This window comes from Synchiropus splendidus, chromosome 13 (genome assembly GCF_027744825.2).
Source record: "Synchiropus splendidus isolate RoL2022-P1 chromosome 13, RoL_Sspl_1.0, whole genome shotgun sequence".
In the NCBI taxonomy this organism is placed as follows: Eukaryota; Metazoa; Chordata; class Actinopteri; order Syngnathiformes; family Callionymidae; genus Synchiropus; species Synchiropus splendidus.
The window spans coordinates 14376088-14395853 of NC_071346.1; the positions used below are offsets into that span (position 1 = coordinate 14376088).

At 41.6% G+C, this 19766-nt stretch overlaps 1 protein-coding gene across 12 annotated transcripts in view; it reads right to left on the reverse strand.

Annotated features, from left to right (window-relative positions):
• carmil3 (capping protein regulator and myosin 1 linker 3) overlaps positions 1-19766 on the reverse strand; it is a 117488-nt gene that overhangs the window by 68707 nt on the left and 29015 nt on the right. For all 12 annotated transcript variants that reach the window (XR_008416477.1, XR_008416476.1, XM_053884381.1 and 9 more), the window contains exons 6-11: positions 13409-13503; positions 13029-13099; positions 12816-12889; positions 3981-4056; positions 2935-3023; positions 2130-2224 (exon numbers count right to left, since the gene is read on the reverse strand). Coding sequence is in view for 10 of the 12 variants with exons in the window: in XM_053884381.1 (XP_053740356.1) it covers positions 2130-2224; positions 2935-3023; positions 3981-4056; positions 12816-12889; positions 13029-13099; positions 13409-13503 (500 nt within the window). In the remaining 2 variants the exon portion in view is untranslated. The remainder of the gene's footprint in view (positions 1-2129; positions 2225-2934; positions 3024-3980; positions 4057-12815; positions 12890-13028; positions 13100-13408; positions 13504-19766) is intronic.

Here is a 19766-nt window from a genome sequence, read left to right on the forward strand (position 1 = left end):
TACGCCATCTTATGAGTCTTCAGTATCTTGAGTTTGTTGCGCGCTGAAAAAATTGACAACAATTTAGAAATAAATTCCGATGGAAAATGTGAACACCGACCAAAGCTAACGGAGCAGATATCCCACTGATATATTTGCGTCTTTCTTTCACAAGTGTGGTAGATGAACTCCAATGAGACTTGTCCAGACCAGACCAGAGATGGTCACCACACCAAGTCCTACAGCTACTTTTAATATGTCCAATGTAAGCTGGCCATAAGAAAGGAAAAAAAAAAAATCCCTTCAAGATAAGACCACTGACCAACATACTGTATGAAGAGACTGGCAACACTAAGTTTGCAATGACGTTACCATTTCACCCGTGTTTGAGGCAAACTTAGTGCCACATATTGGAGCAAAATTGGAGCTTTTTTTAAACAACCTGTGATGTGCAGAAAAACAAAACACAAGACCGCTGGTCAGCAGCCCATCTTCACTGACACTGAGAGGCTTTTCACACTGCAGACTCCGACTCGAGACAAAGTGTGTTCCGCTCAAAAGTCCGATGTGAACACAAGCGAACCAGGTTTTGGTCGCGGACTTGATCCCACCAGGAGAGCTGCACCTCTCGTCTCGGGTAGCTCTCCATGGTAGGTAATCTTCTCGCCTCACGTGACTCTGTGCTAGATGCTGGAAACTACATGTACAGCACGACTCCACACAAACATGATGAAGCAGTGCAGTAAAGGGTCTGATCAGAGTCTAGGCGGACAGCATTCAACATTCAAAAACAATTTCGCACACTCCCAGAATACTGTGGTGTGCAGCTGCAGCATCAAGAGACTGGTGCCGGGAAATGGGAGCGCAGTGTTCCGGGTGTGTGCAGGTCTGACAACTCACATGTTTTCCTTTATTAGGCTGATAAACATCTGATTTTATTCCAGACACATTTACTTGAATGAATAATGTTGGGCTCTAAATGACACATGATGCTGCAGCTGCGCAGCTGTCTGCATGACCAGAACAGTGAGGAGGAATGAAGCAGATTTTTCTCAAGTTATTAAAGATTACCAGAATATTAATTGATCATCTTTGGTATCTGGATCTGTATGATCCGCTGTACTGTTTGCTGTTAAACAAAACGTATGTGTTGAGCTACAGCTAGTGACGTCTTACCAGGATGGCAATTTTAGTTTCCTTCGTTAATGAGTACATTTAAGCATTAAGATTTGCGATCAGTTGAAACCGGAAGGGACTTCATTTTCGTCCTTGTCAGTCATTCAATGTCAACAGTGCCCTTTAAAAAATGACGATACCCAGCATACGGTATGGTCCCCGTGGGTTCTCTTGTTCCTACGATCCACTTTATTTGTTATTTAAATGAACAAAGTTTCCATGGTCTGCCTGGTCTTTGGAGTTACACACAACAGCACATGGGTCCCGCTCAGCTCCAGGCACAACAATTCATCAAAAGATGAATCAATAGAATACTGGAGTAGTAATAGAGGGAGTATACCTCATTATCTCAAAGAAATAGGAGCAGATGAAGTTCTTAAGATTGATGGGTTATGAGCTCAATAAGATCACAAACACAAGCAACCAAAGGGGATTTCTGTGAGCCACACACATGCCGTGCCATTTCTAAATAAACAGTTCACAGCTCACAATATATATCCTCTCACTGGTCTAGTCCAAATATTAGTTGGGCTTCTCAGACTTTCAGAGTCACATGGACACTATCAGACGCTCAAGAAAAATATTCAGTTCTTTTTACAGGACCGCATGTGGCTGGTGTACAGTGGAGGAGGAGAAGTGGTGAGCGATACAGTATTGGTTTGCATTCCTGGTCAACTAACACACTCGACCATGCACTCTCTAAAAAGTACTCCAGTCAATATGGAACTCTGATGTTGTGCAACAGTGGAATTTTTGCAGATAAAACCTGCACTTATATCTCAACGAACAAGCCCTGAAGTCAAAAGGTGTGTGAGTGTGTGTGTGTGAGAAAGAGACAGAGAGAAGGAGAGAGAGAGACTCAGGGTTTAACAAGGACAGAGATCGATTTTTGTTTTTAATATTCCGATTGCAAGCACAAGCGAAGTGGTGAAAGACCAAGAAACATCAGCGGGACAGCAGGAGGAAGATGCTACCTTGGTTGTCTAGCGTGTTGTGAGCCAGGTTGAGCGAGTGGATCACAGAGGCTGGGTTCTCTGACAGCGCAGACGCCATCTTCTGTGGGAAGTCTCTGCAAAGAACATTGACAGAAAAGCATTGGAGCTATTGGAGTGTGTTGTGTTTAGTTCAGTTGTTTACACCTAGCTACCTGACAGACAATCTTTCAAACCACTGCAGTCAGAGTGCAAAAAACCTGCAGTATTCAAGGCAGTGTGCTTTGATTTACAAGATTTCAATATGTCTGCTATCCACAGGGTGCATAATATTCACCCATTAATGTTTGTCTGAGTTTGGTGCAGTTCCGCAGAGCCAGTAATAAAAACTGCTGTGTCTATTGAACAGGGTATAAAATGGGCAAAAATATGTATTTTTTACAAAGTCGTCAAATTCATTATGCCGCAGTAAATCATCAAGCCCAGGGGACGCCACTTCATCTCAATTAATTCAGGATGAGGTAAAGGGTTGGTTCAGGGATCCAGCCGTCACACCAGGTGAAGGGTTTACAGATACAATCCCAGATGGCAGCCAAGAAAAAAGGGCTATTTTTTTTCACCCAGAGGCTGTCTGAAAAGGTCAAGACAGCGGAGGGTAGGTGGAGGTACAGAGGTGAAGAGGTGAGACAATGGAGCTGAACGATAGACCGTGGATAGAGGTGAGATGGGAGGGCGAGTGAGCAGATACAGAGGTGAGTTGTGCAGAGGGGAGATGCAGGAATACGAAATACAGAGAAAAGAATAAGGCTAGGTGAAAGCAGCCGATGATGTCAAGTCAGAAACTTACGATTTAAGTCCCGCGTTTTCCAGAGTGAGCTCCTCCAGGCTGTTGGACTTACTGATGGTGTGCAGTACTTGGTCAACGACCTCTGACCCCTGGGGAAGAACACAAACCTTAAGTCAGTGCAGTGCAACCAATAAACCAAAAACCTCAACATAAGAAAGATTTGGTGGGTGAGGAGTCCTGCTTTGAGTGGCTTATGAGGCAGCTTTCAGGGTGGTTACTTTACTTTGATACTGTGTAGTTTGGAAGGTTCAGTCTTCTACAATTAATCGAATCCCAGTACATTTGCATCATTTGGATCACTGAGAGTCATTTCGGGGTGGCGGTCCCTAAGTCAGATTACTTAAAAACGCTTTGAAAATAAGTGAACGGATTCGCTTATTTAGTCGTAAATCCAAGTGACATGTAATAAAATATTTTCACTGTATGTGGGAGAGGATTTCATAAAAAAAAAAAAAAAAAAAAAAAACACAAGGATGACCATAATTCTATGGTCATCCTTGGAAAATGGAACTTCCATCATGCTGCATTTAAGAGTTCTATGGGTTTAATTCTATTTACATAGTTTTAGTTTGAAAAGCGAAAAGTTTGATCTTCCCTACTTTGTTCATTACGAGCAAAAAGGGAAAAAAAAACATTGCAGGTGAGCTTTGTACGTCTTGCCTTAATGGCTAAGAGAGGACAGTTTTTCCCCACATCAGACATTTATCACTTCTATGTTTGAGATCTGTAGTGGTTCAAAGAGCATTAACAGGAAAAGTCAGTCATATTCTACAGTGAAAGATGCTTGAGTACACAAATGTTCCATGGGTTTTAAATTGTTACATTGACTTCTGCTTTAAATCACACGTTTTTTCACAGAATAAATACTGCAGACATTACGATGAAGATTAAAGTGAGCGTGGCCTCAGATTCAGATTCAACTGAAGTGCACATGAAAACAAGCTGGAAGGGAAGAACATCTAAAAAAAGAAGCATGTAAAACAATGAAATATGTCCATCTGGCAAGAAGCTTTATAAGTTTGGAAGGTATGAAAAAGCACATTTACAATTCGCATGTCCTTGCAGTACAGCTTGGTGAACCAGGTGTTGTACGCTATGGAGGCCACGATCACCGCCAGGTCCCTGCAAGAGACGCACGTCACACACACTTAAGTGGGTAAACTCCATCTGCTCGCGACATCACTCACTGATCCATAAATTCACATTATTGCAGCCAAACTTCTTTGTGGCCCGACGTTTTGCAACCAACAGTTCATCATCGTGGCAGATTGTGCAGGGCTGCTTTCCAGCAGATGACGAATATCGCAGCCTCAGTGAAGAAGCGCAGCGGTGGAGGAGGAGGTGAGTGACACGGTGAGATCAATGGTGGGGTCATTCAATTATTTAATAAAGGCACAGTTTGATCTCGACTGGAGACCTTAAACGAAGCTGCATCTGCTTCTCTTGCAATGGATACAGAAGATTGGTGGAGGAGCATTAGCGAATTCTCCAAGGTCCAACTAAGGCATGAACACTGCCGCACCTGCGATAAATCAGTGGAGAACCGGCAAGCACAGAATCAGTACAGAAAACTCAAAGGGAAAAGGTTAGAGCAACAGTCCAGTTGCTGGTAAACACACTGGCATATCAGCACAACAGCTCAGGGCTATAGTATCTGATGAGTCCATGTGAGCCACCGGTGGAGACGAACCCCAGCTGAGCCTGCTGGTGTGTGCTGATGCACACGTCAGGATTCATCACCAATGCCAGCTCTTGATGTAGGTGATGACAGTAGGACGTGGGATTGACCTCTATGATGTCTCACTTAGCCATGCAGTGTGTTAGCACATAGTGGGCCAGCAGGTCAGTCAGTCTGGGTTTTCATACAGCTTTGGTTTTGGCATCAGAATGTGGGAGCTGGGTGTTGAAACAGATGCCTGTGCAAGAACATGGATAAAATACAGTCATAGACTGTCATCATCACCCGTGTGACAGAAAGGATTTCAGTCAGCCTCGGGATGAAAGAATCCACAATGTAGGCACCTGGATACCAGAGCTGCCTAAACCCTGTGTCCAACTTAAGGACTGGGTGCCAAATCTGATCTGTCAAGTCATTTTACGTGGCCCATAAGACAAATTAAAAGTGCCTGCCAATTTCATGACCTACAAAAAGTAGGGCCTTTCAACAGTGCAATTACAGAATGTAAAATGTGAATCAGTAAAATTCCCAAAGTTTGTTGTGAGTCACTGGGGAATGAAAGTGTTTTCCTACAGTGTCACAAATCACAATCATCAAGTCGAATTTTGAGGCCAACATTTACGCTGAAATGAGTCACGTTTGCACGTTTCACTTTTATGTGTTTAAATTGGACCATATACAGTACATCCCCTCCTGCAGCATTTGTTGACAAAAAAAATGGTTAGGATGATGATCGTAAAAACTACTGTTGCATTACTTATATACTTATGTTACTTGGCATATGTGGTACCTCATGATCATTGTGCCAAACATGAGGTACAGTGACACGCAACGGCATTGCAAGGGTGATTCCAATTCCTTTCTTAACCCTAATTTTGTTCCTCAATTCAGGAGAAGAAGAAGAACAATAAGCAAGAAGCATTTACATGATCAGCGACAATGCCGTCTCCCACTGTGTTTACATCTTTTGCCTTTCATATCTCCATTAACAAAGAAAAAACTTTGCTTACAACTGCATCCTTGATAATCCTCGAGTGCGGTCATAGAATTCCTCAATCTTGTACCTCAAGTTAACTTCCTCTGAATTGGGACAGTCCTTGCTCTTTGCGAGAACATGCATTTTTGAGGACTGAGGTTAGGGTTGAGGATTAAATAGGGAACCAGCCCAAGAGTGGCACCTTTAGGGAGGCATGTGAAGTGCTAGCTGTGCTGTCAGGAAACATTTGATTCAGCTGAAAGCCTAGTGTATCATCATGCACTGCGGAACAGACTTGACAGTCGTTAGTATGCAGCGTCTTTGGATGTACTTGACAGAGTAGCCTTTTGTGTCATGCGGCCTTTAATAACTAACTGCTACTGGATTCTGTTTAAATGACTTTACTGATATAGCGCTTTCCATGCATACAGCAACCAAAGCGCACTAACCTAAGTCACACATTCAGAATCTGAATCAGATTTTAATTTATTGCCATGGTCAGTGGGGAGCCCACTAGCTAGGAAAGTGTTTTGGAATAAAGTGCTGACAAAAATAAATAAATAAAATAAAAAAATAAAAATAAATAAAATAACAACAAGGCCGTTCACGAATTCAACAATCTGACGGCCGAGGGGAAGAAGCTGTTGCTGTGACGGGAGGTTCTGGTCTGGATGGACCGTAGCCTCCTGCCAGAGGGAAGAGGAACAAACGTCCAGAGTGAGAAGTGTCGGCTCTGATCCGACCTGCACGTCTCTGGGTCCTAGAGGCATACAGGTCGTGAAGAAGTGGCAGGTTGCAACCGATCACCTTCTCAGCAGAACGTACGATGCGCTGCAGTCTGCTCTTGTCCCTGGAGTTGGCGCTGTTGTACCAGACAGTGATAGAGGAGGTGAGGATGGACTGGATGATGGCATTTGAGGTCCTCAGCGATGGTGATTCACACATTGACAGTAGTAAGCTGCGACACAGCATGCCAACCAGAATTAACTGTCTTGCTCAGGGACACAAACAACGCAAACCTGTCAGGAGCAGGGATCGAACCGGCCGTCTCTCAGTTATAGGCCGACCATCTGAGCTATGTTACTTAAAAAGGAAGGCAAAATATTGTTCGCGTTTCAATTTGCAACAATTGTGTTGTTGAAATTATGTCAAACGACACAGGGCAACATTATGAGATTGAACTCCGAATTCCAACGATGCAGTGATACATTCTCACTCCTAATGTGTCAAATACCAACTTTTTTCAAGTGGACTTTAGTGTCAGACAACGACGCCTAAGTCACCTAGCTGAGTTGAAGAAAGCGTTGCCTTCCCCAGCAGGTAGCGCGTGAGGTTATAGAATGATGTAGGTTGGGATTACGGTGGATATCCTTTATTGGTTCCACAATGAGGAAATGGGTTTAGCTCAGGGTTGGAGCTCCTTCCACTAATAACAAACATTTGTGTCACCTGGTATAAATAGCACCTTAATGAACACACTTAAGGTTCTAAATATACCAAGAAAATTCAAAGCTTAAGTAGTAATGAGAGCTTACAATTGTCTTCCCAAACCCCTTTTGGAACCTCTCGTAGGAGGGGGGGGAAATTGAACTCCAATAAAACGCCTATGCATCAACACGATAAACATATTCGCCATTTGATGCCTTGGAAGTGAGAAGGTGTTCGATGTGGAGTACTGTTAACAACTTCTCCAGGAAAATGGATGCCAGGACATTGAATGAATGTGCAAAACATGATTAAGCAACTCCCCATGCTAAAAATATTCGCACCTCAAACATGCAATTAATGCGCTTAATTCGGCATGTGAAGGCTTATGTTTTTGAAAATACTTATAACCAGAATAGAAATGTGTTGACTCAGCCCAATGGGCAAACAGCAGCAGACTAAAAAACATTTAATGGAAGTTTTGGGGAATATAAAGGACACCTTTCTCAACTAATATTCTCTGTCAACGTGATTTGACAGCAAAGGAGTCACATATTCCCCCGTCAGTTGTAAATAAAGAAGGCTTCTTAACTGGTCAGAGCTGAGGGACAGATCAATAACAAGAACATAAAAAACCCTAAATGGGCACAAAAGTCCTGCCCATGAAGATTGGGGTGCTGACTATTTAGCAGCATTTGCTAATCGGTGACAGGTTCACATTAAATGGGTTCCATAAGATTAGACTGTAAAAGGGATAAAGTGATTTAATGAATAAGATATTGAGGGCAACTACACAGCTTATCAGAGATGGTGAAAGGGCAATAAATAGTAACTGTAACCTTGGGTTGCCTCATTTTGATAACATCATTTGCAGTCATCCCTCGGGAAGAAATCATTTCTCATAAGACGGCAATCTGTTTGATAGCAAGAGTCGCTGCCCGTCATCATCCTTTTTAGAATAAAAAAAAAGTTTCTGCACGATGCTGGAATCCAGTTCTGTGACAGTGACAGGTGCAGCAGATGGTAGGAAGGAGCTGCTGCCCGCCCAGGAAAGCTCAACAGAAAGTTGATGAAAAGGTGAACAGATGAAAGAATAAAAAGAGAGGAATAACAGGCGGTGGATAAGAAGGGGTTGTGACAGCAGTGGAGGGAAAGGTGTCCATTTTCAGGGAGGCCCAGAACGCACTGCCCTGACGCAGTTAGTAATGGTAGATGGAAGGAGACATGGAAGGACATGAAGAAGAGGAAGATATTAATGCTCTACAAATAGCCTCGGGCACATGATCACGGCTTCTTAGATCCTTCTTCCGCCCGTTTGTGTCATTATCTAGCTGGCTTGCTTATTTGCTGGGTCTAATTTTAGCGGTTTCCTGTGTACTCCTCGTCAATCCCTCACTTCCTCTATCCAATTTTCTACTTCTAAAAGCGCCTAATGATGAATCCAGGGCTCAAGGGAATAGTCATTTAAAGTGAAACTGTTAGGAAAGCGTGCACAGCTTCTCTGTATATTAAAAAACTGAGTAGTAAAGTAGGTTTGGGTTTTTTTTCACAATGAAGTACATTAATGTATTCATGGGACGCTGCATTGCATTGTCTTTTTTAAGCCATGAGATCAGATGTTTTCTTTCCAAGCACATCTCTGCAGACTAAACTGTAATAGAAAGTGGTAAGCACCCTGACGCTCCACGCTTTTAAGGACAGCATATGTGCAGAATAAGGCTAGCTAAATTCTCTTTTTGCATGTCAGCTGTCTTAAGATCTGCAAGCATACAGGAGGGAGCTCACGTGCATGCTGAGAAACTTGAGATGCTATGTGGCTCACAAGAGATGCTTCAACTACAAATCCAGGTTCTCACATCAGTCCCTGATCTACAACACCCTGATATTCATGACAAGACAGAACCGATGTGGAGCGGGAATAAAACACTAACCCGGGGAGGGCACTGATGGATAAAGAGCCACATGTACATCAAGACGAGAGCACAAGTGACAAGTCGACGAGACACAGGCAGCGACTGGGAAACATTTTCAGCGAAACATCACGAAGGAGGGAAGCGATGGAGAACTCCAGCGCTGTCAGAAAGTATCAGGCGAGGGAGATTTGATGGCCGAGGATTTTGTGCTTCGGCAAAATGCTTATTAAATGACACAATGAGGGTGGAATTGCTCAAGACAGGTCAGCGACATTTCAGATCCACGAAGAGACACTCGGAATGTTGAATGATGACGCCTTACACCAGAATTTATTTCATGTAGTTTGCAAAAACAAAACAACCCTGTTTTCAGTCCCTTTTGATACAAAAGGAAAAAAAAGATTTTAGGTAAATTCATGACAAAATGAATAGAGACATCCACACAAACACACAGTTTAAATGACTTGCTACATTCAGATAAGCATCACCATACTATTGAAGAAGTAAGAAAGAAATGACTAGAGATGACAAGCAGAGGCAACTGAGAGACAGGTATGGGTTGATGAAGCTCTATGAAGCAGCAATATGAGGTTCATTACAAAAGGTTCTAGACCAGGGAGTGTCATCTAGATTTGCACATTGTTTCATGAAGCTTCATGAGCATCAATGCCGTTTAGGAGGAAAGAAATGACTGAAATACAGGTGGCATATAGTCCATTCCAGCGACAGAGAAAGAGAGGTACCCAAGACCTCAGTAGGATCACGATGACACGCCTGAGGTGATTATGAGGCTGCGTCCCAATACCTCCCTGAACCCTTGTTTTCACATGTTCATGTTTAGGGGAGGTTCCAAAATGAATCCTCAAAATGTAGTGAGGTTAGATGCAGACCTAAAACAAAGTGTATTGCGTACGCTAGTACTAGTTTTGTTAATGTTAAAGCACCAATCGTCTGCAGCAGGACACATCTTTCCTGAAAGAAAATAGTCGTTCAAAGGACAGACTTACATCGCCATGAGATGTATGTGAGCATGTTTCCTCTACGTCAGGACACTTAAGTGTTCAGCGCACTTACAACCAAGAGGAGAAATGGGACCGGTTCTTTAGTCAATGTTTTGAAAGATTAGAGATGAATTAGAACTGACTTTTGGCAACAAACGGGGATCAATGGATCAATAAATAAACGGTCAAGGTGGACTCTGACAAGAAAAAGTATTAGTGACAGCACCGACAGAAGAGGGAGTGGCCGCAACAACCAAGACAGGTAAGATGTTTCAAAGTTAAAAGATTAAGGGACGTCAAGTTTCATCCAAAGTTCCATTAACAAAGAAAGGCAGTGGCTGACTGAATATGAAACAGTGATAATGGCTGAAATCCACACAGATTTTCCCTGGTTGGTTTCAAATAAGTGCTAGTTACAATGGGGACTTTTCAAGCGTCTCCATGAATCCACTGAACAAGAGCAAAAACAATGTAGTACACATTGCAGGACTATGGGTGGCATGATAATGGTCGAGCAACAAACTATGAAGACAGTACGGTACACGTGCATGAAGCCATACTTGTGCCTACAAATGCTAATCTGCCACAGCTATAGATACACAATGAATCATCATTAAAGATGACCCCGACCCCTGTCCTGAAATGACAAACAAGAAGTGCTGAAAACTAGAAAAGTGTTGTTAACTAGATTTATGTTGGGAAACTCTAATAGTAATAACAATCACAAATTCAATCAAGATCACTTTGAAGGAAACGCTGAGGATTCAGTTGCACATCAAGCCAGCAATCTTGCACTTAATGATGACTCAGATTGATCTTCTCAATTTTAAGTTCTGGATAACTGGAGAAACATATGGATTCAGAAGATTCAAAACTATTACCCCATCAGTCAGCGCTAACAAGGTCAGTGGAGGAAGTGATAATTCATTCTGCCAAGGATAAATATGATGTAGTGAGCTGTGGAAGGGCTCCAAGGCGAAGCTTAGCTCTCTTATCAGGACACCATTTGGAGACCAAAGAGAACTGGGACGTTAGAGGTGAAGGCACAACCAGGTGCTTTGCAAACTGAGCGATAATGGATGAGGACATAATGATTCATGCAAACAAGACAAAGTCAAAAGAATATATGCATTCTTTGTCCTAGGAAGCAAAATAGTGTTGGTACTCGCTACCTTACTTTGGTGGAGGGGGGGATAGAAAGTATTAGACACTAGATAGATAAGAAGAGATACAGCTTCTCAATGGATAACACCATTCTTTGCTCGGATGGCTTGGTTTATTTAAAGAGGCAATGTGAGTGTCTTTTAAAATGATATTGGAGTGCTCCTGAACACATCAGTGTCTGTCTGTATGCTCAAAACTCTCTATAATTTGACATATTTACATCAGAAAATGGAACGCTCCGCCCATTGAAAACTTTCTGTGACCTAAAATGTCGTCCACCCCAGCCACTATATTGTAATTGGTCAGGAGGAAACCGTAAGCCTACCTCTGCTGACAGCTGCTGTCAAACAGTAGAGTTTCACTGCACTCTTAAATGTAACATAAACTCTATAATCAATTTAACAGAAAATGTTCCTTCCTGATGCAAATACAATAAAGGTGTCCCGCCATTTCAAGGAAAAACACATGAGCTTATCTCTGTCTGTGCCTTTAACACAGTAAACAGATTCAGTATCCTGTGAAGTCAGGACAAATAGAAAGGTCAGACTGGCACTCGAGGCCCTCCAACAACCCGACTTCCATTAAACATTAATTATAAGAAATGATGCTGAATTTCTGCAGCAAGCATCCATGACCTCTTCACAGCCAGATGACAGTCGGAATAATTGAGTGTGAAACCCATTTCTAGTGGTGGACTCGCTTACAACATGCTTGTGACAGTTCAGTACCTGCAGTTTTCATCCTCATATCGACATTAGAATGAAATAAAGCAATAAAGATTCTACTGCTTTTACTTTGGATAGCATGGGACTAAATGTAAAAAGCATTCCAGCACTATGAATTGCCCATTGTTGAATTTATACAGAGAGAGAGGAAAAACATTAAACATGTATGTTTGTCTCAGTTCAGTACTACAATATTGAATATTATTAACTGGTTTATTTTAAACTTATTAAGGGATTGCTGTCATTTCCACTGTATTTAGATAGCTATGGAGGGAACCAGAATATGTTGCATAAATTCAGCTTCTCGTACGAGACAACGGGATTTCAAGAGCATTTGAGTCTGGTTTGGAACTTCTTTGCAAACCAATATGATGGCCAAATCTCGACAGTCTGAAGATTTAGTTCCAATAAGTATAACAGTTATAACTGCCGAACCTGGCTGCGACCTCATCGATTTCACTCAGTTCATCAGTTGCGGATCAGAAGGACAACTCTGACATTGACTTTGTCCCAAGTTTCATCAACAAGGCGGCCAAGCAGCAACTCCTGAGTCATGGCCCTGAAAACTGCACAGTTTTACATTCAAGAATCTACTCTTCGGACTTCAAGCAACATTTATTCATGGCCGTGGCAAAAACAACAGACCCAGGCAGTATACTAGACTCACTGGATAACTGGGATAAAGACCAGAGTCACAGAATCGTTGAACTGGTTTCAACCACTCCTGTATTGGGAAATGTAGCGTACTGCTAGATTTCTCTAGCTCTAGCTTTATATAGCTTGACTGCTAAACCGATCTAAACATCAAACAAAAATGTCCTCATATTGTCCCACTGCTTTAAAATCTTTGGATTTGAACAACCATTTCAATTAACGTCACCTCTGGTTTCCCCGTATGCAATGTCTCAACAATTTCGCCCGACAATATCATTCAATATTGTTGAACAACAAAGATTCCAAATTTAAATACTATCCAGGATATATGGGAAATGATGTCACCTGCTGTCCAAATGGCTGAAGTCCAGCAAGTTGAACTCTCTGTTGTCCTGCGAGTGGTAGATAGTGTCCACATCCTAGAGCAGAGATGTGCAACAATCTTAATGGCATTGCAAATGATGAGAGGGAGAGAGAGAGACGCTGTGATGGAGGTCTAGAGACATAGGCAGCAACTTTCTGAAGAAACATGAACAAGTAAAAACTTTTCTTTCTCACCCACTGCACTTCCTCTTTGCAGCCGATTCCATTGTAATCACAAAGAGCCGCGTAGGTCTCAGAAAAACCTCCTGGAAAAGAAAGGAGAGGACGACAAATCATTCGGGACCATAACAGATGAGAGATGATCAAGATAAGATGCAATGCATGGTGAGGAGAAAGAGTGCAAGCCAGAGATGAAAGAGGAAGTTGGTGGAAAGCGAGATGGAGATAGTCAGCAGAGAGATTAACAGTAAACACGGAGGTGAGATGAAAGAACCACAACGTGACGCTTCGCCTCTTGTAGATTAATGGGATTAGCAGCAGAATGGAAGTACATATTACGAGTTTGCCGGCTCTGACCCATTTACAGACACCTTGGTCAAAGGCAGTGGGCTCACCGCAAGTTTTCTGGGGTTCCAATGATGAATCGGAATTTGGCGAGAACTTGAGACTTCCATCTGTCAGTTCAGCTTCTGCCCGACAAATTGGTGGTCTGGAGGAGAAAATATAGTGAGTTATGAGAAACAGCAGCACTGAATTTCAGTGTTCAGTTGTTGAGTGTGAGGACCAGGCTCTGATGAACGGACTCGCCATAGATTGATGAAATGGTGTCTCAGGACTTTTATTAAAGGATTGAACCAGCAATGTGTACGAGTGCAGTGAGTTGATCATTAAAGCACCCATTAAGCATTTTATCGAGCAAATTCTTAAATTAGACTCTGCAGTTTAATACAGCTCAATTAAACTGTCCATTTTATAGTCAGCTTCTGTTTCTCTTAATCGAAATACGTCAAACTCCAACCCCTGTGGGCTAAAACCGCACTGCTAAGTAATTTAAAGTGGCCCCCAAGAGCTTAAAAATAAATCAAATGTCAATTTAATGTGCAACTGTCAACACAAAAGAAAGAAAAATAAGTTGTAAATGGATGACAATAAAATGAAAGATTGGAAAGCAGATTTATGGTTGTGCATTATGGAGAAAAGTTTCACTTGAGTAATATTATATTGAGTTATATTACTTATAACAAACCATAGTGCTTTATGTGAAGATTAGTCTTCAATAATTGAAAGGGAAAATTCACATTCTGTTTAGACTTGGTTTTTTTTCTGTGTCAGCGACTTGCAATCTGCAACCTTCTGTGGAAATACTCCAATAAATAAAGAAATATGGTTACACTTTATATAATGGAACATAAATAACCATAAATAAACAAGTCATTCTTACTTGTATTAGTAGCCTATTATCCAGTTATTAATCACAGGGAAGTACAAGTCAGCGTATTTATTTATTTTATTTTCACATGACTGAATTTGGCACCCTTGAGTCTAATAGCATTAGGGATGCAATTTCTGACTATTTTGATAGTTGACAAGTCAGCGACCATGAGAATGATTAACTGAGTAGTCACAGACACGTCAGATTGTATTGTTGCAAAGTATTGGGTAATTTATTAAAAAAAAAGTATAGGTAAATTGCTCTGAACACTTATACACTGTATACACTGTTAAATGTCGTTTTGAAACGTAACTATTTAATATGGAAAAGACGGCAATGAAAACTCAACTTGATTATTGTCAACTATGATGACCAGTCGTCGCAGCCCGGAATAGTCTGCAGCATTAACTTGGAATTATTTTTAACCAGGACTTTTGGCCCTGTTCACACTTTTTTGGGTTGTAAAATGTGCAAACTATTTCATTCCAGTCTTTTTATCCCATCTTGTAGGAGTCCATTAGAGAGGTCATTTCACCAAGAAGGTTGAATATTGATCTTTTTCAAGCGGACTTTAGCTTCCTAGCATCTGCCTTACACATTATTGCATCAGGCTTTCAATTGAAGCATGTTTCACCTTTCGTAGGCACTCCTTTGATCTCACAGTAAAAAGGTTGCAGGTTCGCTTCCAGCTCTATGAAGTTTGTATGTTCTCCCCAGGCCTGCTTTACTCTGGTTTCCTCCCACAGTCCAAAAGCATACAAAAGTTGATTGAGTACTCTAAATTGTCCATAAATGTGAACGGGAGTGAAAAGTTTCAGTGTGGCCCGTAAGGCTGGCGATCTGTTCTCTGTCCCATGCCTCTCGCCCAAAGTAGCTGGGACAGGCTTCAGCATCAGAAAATGAATGAATGAATGTCACTTATGGAGTTCTACATAGCATATGATCACGTGACTTCAACATTGGATGCAAAGGTCTATTGATGGTTGTCAATATTTTGATGCCATTGGAGTGAGTATGTGCTTCCTGGCTATCTTTGTGGTACGTTTCTCTAGCTTTTGGGCCACTGATGATTGATGTAGAAACTCCCAAACCGAGAATAAAAACTGACTGACAGTGCGTCTTCAATCCGTCGGTGATGCATCTTTTATGAGACACGAGAAGAAAGAGGTCTGACGTTAATCAAATCAAACTAAAACATTGTCTGATGTGGAAAAGAAAGTTAGATTTGTGTTAAGAATCACGCGTGAGCAACAAATGAGGTGTTAAATACTGTACATACTTCCCTGCACCCATCAACTCCTCATTAAGAACACACAAACTAACTGAATGTAGAGCTGTTTATCTGGCGCTTTTCGGAGCGAGGAAGTCTGACGCTCAGTGTTTGGAGTTAAAATCCTCAATCTTCGCCACGTCTGCCAGCACACCGACTCCGAAATGAGATATTTAATGTTGCCTTAATAGCCTTAAAGCAAGCACAAGACAATTTGACCTACATAGATTTGGTTGGTGCAGTTCAGCGTCAGTCTACAAACAGCTGCTTAATATTTATGAATTAAACATATTTTTCATTAGCAGTAAAAGACAAATTAGCTCCAGCAAAATGAAAATATCTGGTGACACTGCTTGCTGCGTGGGTGCATGACATGCAAATTGCAGAATCGGATGTTATTTGCCTACACTGTTGCTAACGGCCACAATTATTTGTGTAACTCAAATACTGTTCCTCTGTCTGCTGGCTAATAAAATCAGGTAGAAGGGATCAACAGTGTCCATACCTTATTCTACTTCAGGATCAGATGAGTGATGCACAAGGCAAACTAAGTCACTAGAAAAGTAATGCCTAGAAAAGTAATATTTAGCTTCATGTTATGCATTTATTTCGATTTTTCTATTGTTCTGTTTTGTTGTTATATTTCTATTTTGCACCACTATTGGTATTGGACTATTGTGTTAGCGAATGACAGTGATTTGCAATGAGAATAAACAGGAGTCAGCAGAGTAGCTGGAGAGAAGAAAGATGAAGGCCAGGTGGTGAAAACAGATGGATTTGAAGTAATAAGGCGAATTTATGCTCAACATTACGCACTGATATGGATGGAGCCTTCTTTCCATGATGTGTTCATTTAGTCATTTCGTACATTTCCACAAAGCTTACAAATACGGACCAAACAGAGCAGCGCCACCAGAAACCGTGGGGGCAGTGTTGCTGTTACTACCCAATACGTCGCTCTATAGAGAGATGAAGACGACATAACAATGGCGGAAATCATCCGTCCTACCATCGTGATATATAAGACCAACCACCGCCTCCTACTATGCTGCCTCCATTTCCCTCTTTAGTGCAAGAGGTAAATTATCGATACTTCTTCCACACTCGGCATGTCTATTTTAGAGTGTTTCATTGTGATAAACCCTTGACTCTGGGCTGCTCCCCCTGGTGGATATATTGGTTAACAGCAATACCAGTGGAAAGAGCGCATGGAAGTTTCTGATGAAGTAACACAGTTTGAAACGGACAGGTGCAATTTTGTGAAGGGAGAACAAACCAGCCTCTAAGGATAAGTCATGAGAAGAGGTGAAGGGTGAAACGGGTTGAGATGACTGGCAGGGGTGATCTGTGAAAGGGTGAAAACTGTGATATATAGTGTCGGGACAGTCTTTAACATAAAGACAAGAGGAAGAATTACAAGAGTCAGACTGGAAGATGATCAGGTTTTCATTGGGAGTGACCCAGGTTTGTTTGAACACCCACATCCTCACTCCAAAGGCACCAAATAGTAACTACTTCACTTCAAGTATGTAAATACTGATTCCCATGTCACACCTACAAACAATCAACATCTTAGGAGTGTAGCTAATAGTGTCGTTTGTACACATGGAGAGAAGAGAAATGAAACTTGCTGGACGAAGGAGTTGGATTTGCCAATGCCGATGTGTTAAAAGAGAACATGGCGATGACTGGTGTGGGAAGGGACGATGATCAAGATAGGTTGAGGTGGAAGAAACTGACTGTGCCGTGAGAGCCGAAAGACAAACAAGGCAATGAGAGATCATGCTCACCTGCTGCTAAATTGTAGTTACGTTACGACATCCGTACACGTCCGTGCAAGATAAAACATTGCTTCCGATACATACGTTGTATTTATTGGGCTATTGCTAACACATTTTCTGTCTGTGTGAGGTGTGATTCACAGTTGAATTAAACATTTTTTTTGTTTTTTTTTGTTTATGAAATATTCAATGTTGATATCACCATTTTGAGAGGCTGTAGGGTGAAAATTGTTAGAGATGAAAGTGTACTATTAAGGCAAACTCGAGTGTGACCCGTGAACGTTTGGGATGGACGTAAAGTTAGTTAGTATGTAGCTATAAGTGTGCACTTTATTTTTTTCAGTAATTTGACAGTGTGTTTTCTTGTTTGTTTTGAGTTGTGAACGGGGCATCACGGTTGTGTTAATGATAAAGTGTTTATTACTTGAATAAACTTCAGACAATAATAGCTAATACTCACCAGCTAACTAGTAGTTTCTTAACCATTCCTGGGGTCAACAGGAACGGACTGAAGAAGCTGACGTAAAAACTGCCACTAACTGCTTTGACTTCATGATTGGATTACACCTCCAATGCTGTTGAATTCAACACACTATCCTTAATCTCATTTGTCAACAACACACAGACAACACCTCACTGCATCCTGCGACCTTAATCCCCGCTTCATCTCCACCTCCAACATCATGTGCTTCAGTCGGAGCCAGAGCACGGCACGTTATCTAGCCTCAATCTGCTTTCATGCTTCTTTATCAGCAATCTGATACAAGGCAATAGCAGCCCAAACCACATGCCCTCTGTTCTGCTCTGGAAAAATATTCTCCAGAGGCAGTGAGCAGCAGTACACTAATAGAAAAAAAGAGACATTGCCATTGTGGGCTAGTAAAGACAGTCATGAACAGGTCAATGGCCAGACCTCGCTTTATTCACAGGCTTAGAGAAAAGATGTGAAAGAGTGATGCTGTGGGGAAAGCCGACCCTTCAGCTGTCTTTGTCCCGCCAGTCAACATTCAACCACTCATTGGTTTTGACAAGGCACATTTAAACTCCATAATAATTGACACAATGATGACATAATAATTGACACAACGATGATGAACACACAGTATATTACTGTAGTATATTTTGTCGATAAAATATTTTTTGCCAAAAAGGATATTTCTACTGTGAAAAATGGTCAACAGTACAATATTGCATACATTGCAAGTGTTATAACTTAGCTAACTGAGAAGAGATATGATTTCAGTGGTGATCAGTGGGTTCATGATCTCCCCAATAAAGCTGCTCTAAATGCTTCTGCAAGTTGTGGTCATGGCCCTCTGTCAATTTGAGTTGTCCTTGTCGCTGGTTCGGTGTAAATCAGAGCGTTTTGGGCCATTTTGCAACTGTTAAATAGTTAAATGATACATTTTGATGCAAAGCTACTCCATTAGTATGTGAGGTTAGCGACCAATAAAGGATATCTAATGTAATTACTACAAAAAACAAAACAAAACACAATAGTAATGTACATGTATTCTGGGTTCAGTCTGATTCACAAACAGTGGCAAAACAAAATCAAGGCGAGGCAAGGCACAGGGAGACAGAATGCGGCCTTGATACCCAAAATGCACCTGGTGACATGTCTGTGATGTAAATTCACTCAAAATAAAGCAAAACATCTTTGAACAGTAAAGAAGCAAGCAGTGAATACATAGTTGTTGCTTAGGCAACTTGACGTACACCATTTTAGGCCAGTCACACATTTGGACCGAAGTTTTCTTTACCAACAGTACAACTATCAGGTAGTTAGTAATTGAGTTCAATTGAGGTTTTAGTATGCAGTTGCTTAAAGGGTAAGGCACGACCCCATTTATCACCCTTAACACTAGCACTTGGTTTTGAGTGTCTTCTAAAATGAAGACCCCTCCAACGAGGAAGTGAGAAGTGACTGATGTCCCTAAGAACTGGGACCGCACTTCATGTTACGCTTTACTTAAGTCATGCATAAAGACAACGTAAGCGTCATTGGCTGCCGTGGTGTGTTTTCTCTACTGTGTATCGAATGTTCAAGACACTTTGGAAATTCTAGCTCGAGCACTTTTTCAACTTCTTGCATCGGTACTGATAATGTTACTTAGTTTGGTGAACCAACGGGGTAGAAATGGGTTGGCTAAGACTTAGGTGTCTTAGGTGCGGGCGAACCGAGCGTCTGCCCAGGGCAGCAAGAGCCACGTAAAAATAAATAAATAAATTACATCAAATCATACCAGGGGGCCAGACACCACGATACACAGGTGCAACACACTGTCACGCTCTGACACGGACAGTAGGATGTGAAAATTAACTACAAATCGCTCCTCCATCGCCTTCATCCCGTCTTCCCTGATGCAGCGACAGAGGTCAGAGCATTCATACATTTTATTTGGATCTTTTTGGATTCGTTGTTTATTGTTATCCAGAATGCTAGCTGACTGTTGTTCGTGAAGAAGAAATAGCAACATACTCATTAA